General features: G+C 47.7%; 2 protein-coding genes across 2 annotated transcripts; one reads left to right on the forward strand and one right to left on the reverse strand.

Annotated features, from left to right (window-relative positions):
- Positions 1–4,581: 4,581 nt before the first annotated feature.
- PtA15_9A629 (uncharacterized protein) lies at positions 4,582–6,880 on the forward strand (the record flags this gene model as incomplete). Its single annotated transcript, XM_053172858.1, has 6 exons — positions 4,582–4,843; positions 4,951–5,067; positions 5,159–6,070; positions 6,139–6,211; positions 6,292–6,319; positions 6,389–6,880. The coding sequence occupies 6 exons, from the start codon at positions 4,582–4,584 to the stop codon at positions 6,878–6,880; spliced, it is 1,884 nt and encodes a 627-aa protein (XP_053024057.1).
- Positions 6,881–7,777: 897 nt separating this feature from the next.
- PtA15_9A630 (uncharacterized protein) lies at positions 7,778–9,294 on the reverse strand (the record flags this gene model as incomplete). Its single annotated transcript, XM_053172860.1, has 2 exons — positions 7,778–8,812; positions 8,983–9,294. The coding sequence occupies 2 exons, from the start codon at positions 9,292–9,294 to the stop codon at positions 7,778–7,780; spliced, it is 1,347 nt and encodes a 448-aa protein (XP_053024058.1).
- Between the last annotated feature and the right edge of the window lie 343 nt (positions 9,295–9,637).

The following is a 9,637-nucleotide window of genomic DNA, read 5'->3' on the forward strand; positions in this document are numbered from 1 at the left end:
TCAGAGTTGAGTTCTCCAGATCACCCAACTTTATCCAGGAACAATCTTGTAAGCGGCAGTGTCCTGCCAATTCTGTGCAGTGACCACTTTTGCTCACCACACCGTGCCTGGCCCAAGAAAAATGATTGTATTGCTTAGTCCGTCCTTCAAAAAACCCGTGCCCCCTCAAAAAGAATCTGGCAAGTTTGCCGCAAGTTAATGTCTGGACGCATTTTGACCCTGTGACCGGATAGCATGACCAATCCAATCCGACCGGATCATCTCCCTGCCCCAAATGCCGTCGGATGCGCCCCGGGCCATCTTGTCAGGAGTTTGCCCCCGGGACAAGCTTCACGTGACGGGTTCCGTCCCGTCGCGGACCGCGATGCACCTAGCTTAACTGAGCCTCTCAAACGGAGGGTCCGGGGGACCCCACCTGGAGGGCTCTCCGCAGGAGAGGCTTACACCTCATGTCTGAAGTATGGCAGGGAAAGGAAGGATATTCAACCCCAAAACCACTAAATATCTATTTAAAAATCAGCAAAATATGTACCAAAAAAAATGAATAGACAGTTTCATTGGCAGTGCTGATGCACACCCTCACCCAAAATTTTGAGAAAAAAATCTTCAAAACTGATCGAAGGAATCCGTTTTGAAGGTCAAAGGAATCCTGAAGGATATTACATTTCTCTGAAGATCCATTTTTGGATTTTCTGATAATATGCACAATTGACTTTCCTATCTGCAACAAAATGCAACACTACATGTGTACACCCTGGATGCACTTTTAATTTTTTCCTTTGGGTGACCTTCTAAGGGAGCGGTTACATTCAAAAAATCATCAAAGTGCACTCTCATCCAAAGTTTCCTCCAAAAATTGGGAAAAACTTTGGATCAATTTTGAAAGTATGACTTTATCCGGTCAAAATCTGCCCAACCAGCGGGTTTGGCCGGATCCTCTCTTTGGAGTTCAACTCCAAATGCCCTTTGAAAAGCCCTTGATAGAGAAAACAGCTCCGCCAAATGTCTTTTGAAGGGCATTTGCAAGTGTCATCCTCAGGGTTCTGCACCCAAGGATATTCAAAAGATTTTCAAAAATCATTCAAAGCTTGACCCCCCAACATTTTCCAATACAGCCTGGTGGGCCACAGAACATTTTCCAATACAATCTGGTGGGCCACAGTCCACAACAGCTCTCTTTTTCTTCCAACTCTGATTGGAAGCAGGAGGCACTTCACCCCCATTCTTGGTTGCATCTTTGCTTTGGTTATTGGAGCTCAATTTTTTAGAGCGGCTTGCCTGTCTTCGCATGTCAATACATCATTCTTTGCTGCCATCTCAAATCCGGTCAATCATGATATACCGAGTCTGGTCATTTTCCTCTACCTTGGCCAACTTTGGTCATCCACTTTCTCTCTCCTGCAAAACGTGATTGCCCCATTGTGCTGATGATGTTCTTTTGCCTAGGAATTATTGACCCGTGCAACACCGCAAAGCTGCTGTCTTTACTAGCTTTTTGATATAACCAGCTGGGTAATTGAAGAGGCTGCTCAACAAGCTTATCCAGAAGAAGAGGTCCAACCTTGCGCGGCCACCTTGGTGGAAGAACCAAATGAGGAAGTTGCTCTCAAAGATTAGCTGCGTTGCCTCTCATCTCTTGATCGCTCACCTCCCTCCTCACTGCCTCCCCATCTGTCTCTCTTGCTTGTTTCCCTGTCATTCTTCTTGCTTCCCTCACTCTCACAATACCATTGCTGCAATACACAAATGTTAGATATTATACAAATGCAATACACAATGAACACAAACTCCCCCTACATGTCAGGACTGTGACCCTGTTGTGGGTTGGTGAAACACTGGAATTGGACGCATCCAATACCTGGCAGTTTTTCAGATGAGGCTGCATTGGAGGCTCCCCAATACAGGGGCAGGGCCGCGCAGAGGAGCATTCCAAAGAACAACCGGCTCCAGATGGGTCCCAGCTTGAATAATATTTGAATAATATCCAATATTTTTTCAAAATTACGCACTCAAAGGACATTTGAATTCATTTGACTTTGGATGTCCTTTGAGATTGCTCCGGTGTGGTAGACAAAAAGTGGAAAAATAAAAAGTTTTTTCTATGCCACATAATTACTCATACTAGGCCTCAAGATACCATCAAATAGACCCCAGAAATGGATATTACGGCCAATTTCACCCCTAGTCACCACTGGAAGCACCCCTGGACCCCCTCTAGTGTGGAAGTTACACCTCATGGACACCTATCACACGGCCAGCCCCAGTAACCCAGCTGTCATCTGCCTCAACCCAAGTTTCACAGTAGTACACTTATACATATCACATGATACAAACATACATCTCCCTGTCAGGCTACACTCATTACATATTAGCTAAGTACACTCCTTTATATACATAGTATGACATCATTTACACTGTTTCTGCAGCCTCAGACTTTGTGTATACACTAATTACCCCTGTATTACAGCTCATGCAGTCTACTGACACCTTATTCATGCATTAGAATATTCTGTTATATATTCCAACATCATGTATGCACCACTGGCATGTTTAGAATGTTCTGTTGTATATTCTGACACCACTCATGCGCCCCTGAGGGGTTATGACATCATTTGTATCTACTCCCACCAGCTAAAATACCTCACCCTGTTTTCTAGATTAGCTGAAACCCTAACCCCCAAGCCCCTTTGGGGCTCCACTTTTGTCTATAAAAGGAGCTCTCTCCACCCCCAGTGGTCTGCTCCCCAGTTCCTCACCCAGAACTCACAAGTCACCCAACACTCATCCACACTCAAATCCTAAAACCCTTATAACAATAAATCAACCCTTATAACAACAATTCAACCCTTATAACAAAGTAATCAAAACACTTACACGTTGCCAGTCAAACAGATTTCATCTGGAACAGACCAGACCTATCACTTAATAAAACTTGCCAAGCTGAGCTTTGTGGGTCTTGTTGACTGATAACAGAAGGGCAGAGCTTGCAACTCCATCATACCCTTCACCATTCAGCAAAAGGGTTTCATTACCACTTTTGAGCCTTACACTGGATTTTTTCCAACTGGACTCCGAAGTCCAGTTGGGAGAGAACTCAAAGGGGATATCCACTTTGAGTTAACTCCAAAATGGATTTGAAGGACTCTGGGATTTGACTTCGGAGTCCCTTTGAAAGGCCGGTTTGACCCAACCAAACTTCGAAGGATCTCCGGAGTCAATCCGGAGCTCCTTTAAAGTTTTGCGTCTGGGGTGTAGGATCTGCGGGTTTGCAGATCCAGGATCCACCAGGCATGATGGTTGCGCATCCTTAGTTTACATTTCTTCATGTTTTTTTATTTTTAAAACATTAGTACAGTGCAAATGGTTTGGATTGAGGAGATGAGACCGGTGTCAAATGAAAGCTGAGGTCCAGAAGTATCTTTTGGCTCTGGGGCAGGTCCACAGGACCTGAGGGGGAGGCTGGCTGAGGCTTTCCCTCCAGCCATTTGTGATTTCTTTCCCAGCCAAAATTTTGACATTACGCGCAAGTCCCTCCCTGCGGGAGGGGCCGCTTCGCGGCCAGCCACAGCGAGCCTCCCACCAGGGGGGACTTGTGTTAAGTTAGGCGACGCACTGCGTCGTTATCTCATCGCAGGGTCGCGGCGACCATCCGGATTCCGGATGCGTCACCGATCGGTCGCCGTGGGCCAGCTGTGTAGCTGTAAATCAGTCAAAATATCGGATATTGGTGGGGGCTGATTGGCACTTGAAGTTCTTTACCTGAACGCCGTCCCGCTTACCGTCCGTTAGGTTTCTCTTCGGAGCCGAATCTTTGCAGGCTTGGCTTGGCTTGGCTGGAGTGGTTGTAAGGCGGTGCCACTGCTGGGCAGTGCAGGCTTTCCAATCTGAATGGGCGACGCGAATGGGGGTGAAGCCACATTCGCTTCCCCATCTCTAGTCCCTCAGCATGAAGCATATGACATGGCCCGGAAATCGCCACCAGTGTGAGAGATTTCCGATTACCTCGACATCCCACTTTTGAGCGATGATGATTGTTCTAACTGTTGGCCATGTCATGTTAACATGCCAAAATATTTCATGAGAAAATCGCCAATAATGGTGTGATGTTCATTGTTCATGTTGCGGAAAATGGCTTCTAGTGTTAGGCTGAATGCATTAATTCCGGCCACGAAGATGCTTTGACTTTTTCCTCTATTCATCCTAGTGTTTCCAGATAAGCATTAGCCCAAGTCGAAGGTCTTCCATCGGGATTTTTGGACTTGAGCACTAGTGGTCATAGCTCGTCGATCTTGCTTTGGTCATTTTCTTCGCGAACATGCATCAGCTTATCCGGCTTGGACTTGGCTCAAGCTGTTGTGGGAAAGGCTTGTGCCTGCGAGGATGTGAATCAAAGATCCTAGCTGGCCATTTGCATCTGTCTTGCTCTGCTCCTGACCTCGAAACCCTCAGAGACGAACATTACATTCGCTAACATCAAGCCTGTTTACAAACACAGACTATTCACTTTCGTTAATTTGTGATCTTATTGTCTGAAGTTCTTCGCTCAGTCTCGGAGACGAATACCCTTGACACTAATTCAACATGTCAGCTCCATCGACACCCAACGGATGGAACGCCCTCCGCGAGAAAGTGAAACAAAGCGTCATCCTCCAACGAACGCCGGCTCAAACAATCGAACTGAGGCTCTGTGCCTTGCTAACGTTCTTGAGTGGAGTCTTGTATGCCGCGAGCTTTGTAAAACGACGAAGTGGAGGAATGTGGATGGTCAAAAAAGATGCACAGGGATACTACCATCCCAACGTGCATACAGCTCTACCGCTTTTTGCGGCCCTCTATGCCATCTGTACGTCCAAGTATTTTTGCTGTCCTGTTGCTACCTAAGAAGAACTCTGATATGCCAGCATAGATCCTGAGAATGAAGCTGATGGTCTTTGGCGACTATTTCTTCAGTGGATGTTAGTGCCGTGCTATTTATTGAAAAGACTTTGAACCATCCGGTCGATCCGATACCTGTTGTATTGCAACTCGTTGCTTATCAGGCGCTCCAAGTTTTCGCCTGGGTAAAAAGTACGTCTTGAGTTACAAATCATCAGAATACAAGCTTCGATATATTGTATAGGAGACTGACCAGCGTATCCTGATGTCCGACTGCACATAGTATGGGCTACTTTATACGCTCTGCTATCTTCACGGCTGCGTCATCAAACAAACACTATTGCAGGCAACTTTTCACGAACTCGGAAGCTGGTTTCACCGCGGATCTTTAACACATTCCTTCTGGGCACAATCATTGTCGTCCTCATCGGACAGATACCGTTAATTGCTTTACTAAGCTTATCGATTGTGAAATTTAGGAGGCAGTTTTGGGCTTCGGACTCACTACTCGAGCAGGCCTCGTTCCTCTCGGCCGCTCCTAATACGGACGATCCTACGATCATCACTCTGACTGCAGTACAAACAATCCTCAATCTTCAGATTCTGGATGAAGAAGGCGGCAAAGCAAACAGGTTGCTACTCGCCTATATCATTTTCACCATCGCTTGGATGAGCTTCAATATTTTTATCTTTTCAGTGTCCACCACTTTCCTGTTACATGCCCTGCGAACTCAAAAAAACATTCTTTCGTCTGCGTTGGAAAACCGGAAGGTACTCAAGCTCATCCAAAAGAGTGAAAAAGAACAGATCAATGTCCGACACAGTTACAACAGCTGGGTCTTTTGTTCGAGTGACGAAGGCTGTACTAGGACAACCAGGCGAGATCAGAAATCTTTCGATCCTTGGACTTGGAAATCCTGGATTGATTTTGCTAAGGATGAAAGTCTGACTACTGGCGATGCATTTTGGAACCGGGTCAATATGTTGAACCTACCCGCACGCGCCTCGCGGGCAAACCTTGAAGACGCCTTTGTGGTCGGAGAACTTTCTAAGCAGGTAGACCATTCGGCCATTAATGATGCGGCACTCGAAATGCATTGCGCGACTACCACTCGTTACTGGTACAGCACTATGGGCCAAACGATCGTTGGAATAGGAATGTTTTCGGCTTACTTGATCATGGGTTGTCGATTGTGTATGGCGTACTTTCTAAAATTTTATTTTCAACAAACGGCAAACGCTCACTGTAAGGCGTTCTTTTAGTCATTAGAAGTCCACAGTCTTCGGGGAAAGACGAATTGATCGAAGCGTTCATATGGTCAAACTGGACATGGGGGTACGCTGATTTCTTCAAAGTTACATCTTATAAGATAAGCCCCCAGCTTGATAGCTGATCGAGTATCTTGTGGTTTGTAGAGGTGGACCTGGAATCTTACTAGGAATTGTCAGTGAAAGAGATTTGAAACACATTTGCGTGATGTTTTAAACTCGTCTCTCACTCATCTTGTTCCAGGTTGCTTGTATTGTGGCCTTCTCGTCCACTCCAACACTTCCCCAGGGTTCAAAACTTCAAGCTCTTGATGTATCTATTGGGGGAAATAATAATCGAGACTCTGCTACGCATCACGAAAGAGCCGAGACACAGAGATCCGGGGCTTTACCGATTTCGAAGAACGAATTGGAGAGTATTCTAGCCTCTGGCTCTCGGGCTACTCCCGCCCAGCAGGAAGACAACTTGAGTCTTTCGAGTTCCGCATGGAGGAATCCTTCGATCGACTCCTGCAGAACCGACAACAATCCTCAAGTCTTGGGGCGTCAGGCTTCATTCTCTTCTTCAATCTTTAGCTACCAAACAGCCCATCACGAATCTCTGTACAAGCCATCCAACGAGGACATGCCTTGGGGCGCAATCACCGACAGCTCACAGCAAGAGAATCTTGTCCAAACGGAATGGATGGGCAGTGGACATTTCAAAGCCATTAAAGGCCTAAGAGAGGCACAATGACCTGGGCATCTGTTTATGAAGTTGGTGAGCCTTTTCCCGGCATCACTTTGTCTCGTTGACTGCGACTGACAAGCTTTCGATCCAAGCTTTGGTCATTTTCAGCATTTGATGCTGGTTTTTTCTATTTTCCTACTTAGTTTTCCTTCCTTAACGCCCAGGCATGTTTATGTATCAGAGCTGAGCAGAAAGTATTATCTTTATCATTTTACATAAATACCATGAAAACCACCTTGTCTTAAAGCTATACAAGAGTTTGTAACTTATCATCAGCACTCACCCGTAGCAATATTGTGATTCACATCAAACCGCGGAGCCTTGTGAGACTGACTTCATTTCTCCCCTCATCAACGACCAAGTTGATCATGTTCTTGCCCCTCCTTACCCCAATTTTTTTTCTCTCCCCTTCACATTTGCCACTTTTTTGCCTTTAATCTCCGCACTACCCACCTATCCATGCTCGACACCATGTTCGCGTTTCTTGTCTTCTTCATCCTTGTTGTTGTGTAACTCACAACCTGTAGCACCAGGGCCCATGTGAGATGCGAGCCAGCTAGGGTTATATCACTGATATCCAACAAATTTCTTCCTCATCAACTCTGCTCACAAGAACCTGACAATTAGATATGTCGAATTTGATATGTTTGCTGGACAAGTAATGACATTTGCCATGCGCTTTCTAAATTTTTCTTTGGGCTTATCTACTTCAGCTGCATGACAACAAAAACCATCTACAATCTTTGGGAAATGAAAGGAGGACAAATGTAAACGAGAACGCGCGAAAGAAAGAAAGAGGGAATCATGATAAGCTACAACAACAGTAAAAAAAAGACAAGACAAGGTTTGACTGAGGGTGCGATACAGAATCGAAAGGAGTATAAGAGAAAGATATGGATTGGGTTAAGGGCGATGTCTCGAGGAGGTTTCCTGAAGGACGACGCGATGAGCCAAGGCGATGAAAGATTCGCCTGAGGAGAGACGGGAGGGTTCAGAGGCCTCCGAAGGGCCCGAGTTTTCATGACAGAGACGGTAGAGATGGAAGGTGGCCCTTAGAGAGTCGACGAGCTTGTCCTGGATTTCTTTTTGTGTTGAAGACGAAGCAGGACGAGAGCTGTGGAGTGGCTGATGGGAGGATGTTTCTGGAGGGTGGAGGGTAGTTTGAGGGTGTGAGCGGGAGTCGAGGGGTGCAGGTGGCGGCGGGAGGTTGACGATCCTTGCGGCGTCCAGCAGTCTGTGAAGATCGGCGTCGGTTTTGGTGGTTGACTGGGCCAATTCAGGGGGACTTTCGTCGACGGACGGGGCGCGTTTATAGAGCGGGGTCCTCGAGATCCTTGAGCGGAGGTCGACGGGGCCGGTGCCGCGAGCGGGCGTCCCGGGCGCCTCATGCAGAGCGGGATCATGCTGATCGGAATTGGTCGTTGACGACACCGACGGCGCCTTGGATCGATACAGCGGCGTATTCCGGATCCGCGCAACTAGGATTGGGTCGATCGGGATCGTGTCCCGGCCATCGTCCCGGCGGCCATCCGAGCCGGAGGTCAACGAGGACTCGTCCGAGCGGGACGAGAACCCCGCCCAATAATCTGACCCCTCGTCTCCCGAGCGTCTTCTTTCACTGAGACGGGGCGTTTGGGCCAGACGATGGACGGCCGCTTCGCTTGCCGAGTTGAACCATGGCCTGGTGTCTATTCCAGGGGTGACGAGATCCTGCAGGTCGAAGTATTTCCAGCTGATTTGTCCGCTCAAGGCTGTCCGATCCTCGTTGAGGTTCAAAGCTTGGTCGCGAGCCAGATCTCCTTCAAGCTTAAGAATCAGAGCCAACTTCTCCTTCGCGGGGACCACCTCGTCTGGCTCGTTGCGCATCTTCCATACCGTCACTCTGCAGAAGATTTCGCACAGCCCATTCGAATCGAGGCAGTGCTCATCGACCTTGTACTGCACCTCTCCAGGAGCACAGAATTGCCACGACGAAGGCCCTGCATGAATCAACTCCATTCTGAGGTCATGTACCCTCCCCGAAGCGCCATGATCAACCTATCGAAAGGCCACGAGGGAATCAGATTCAAGATAATCCGCTTGTATTCTCACAAAGAGCAGTTTCTTACCATGTTGTTGAAGTAGAGGTAGGATTCGTTTTCGTCTTCCAGGGAAGGTTTGATCCATTGGAGACGTTCGACCACTGGTGCCGACAGGGGAGCCTCGTAGAGAGAGCATGGGGAGACCAAGATATGTCTGATGATCTCGATCGCAGCCGGAACAGGGGCCGGCAGGTTTTCGTAAACTGTCTTGAATCGGCTCATCGTCAGTACTGGTTTTAAAATGTGGCATAAATTATTGACCATGTGCGCAGAGGCACCACTGCCGGTGTGCGGATATCCGCGCCAGTCGGGGAGAGGGCCGGACAAAAACAACATCATGGCACCCAGGGCTAATTGGACACTGCTGGAGTTGGCCACCAGCCACCAACTACGTAGACTGCATAAAAGAGCTTTCAACCGCTACATAACTGCACTGCAAATCAAGATTTTACCAACGACCCCCTGCCACCCAAATGAGCGTCAATGAGCCTCTCAGCAACCATGCGCGGAGTGCGACACCAGACATTTCATGATACACCTGGTGGACACTTGTGCCCAGAGTGTTTGGTGGCTAATTGTGGATGACATCCATCGGCCAGAGTGTTCAATTGATGCTGAACATGTCCGGCGGACACTCGTGATAAAGAGTGTCCGATGGACGGCAGTTTTGTGGCGTCCATTG

The sequence above is a fragment of the Puccinia triticina genome, chromosome 9A (genome assembly GCF_026914185.1).
Source record: "Puccinia triticina chromosome 9A, complete sequence".
In the NCBI taxonomy this organism is placed as follows: Eukaryota; Fungi; Basidiomycota; class Pucciniomycetes; order Pucciniales; family Pucciniaceae; genus Puccinia; species Puccinia triticina.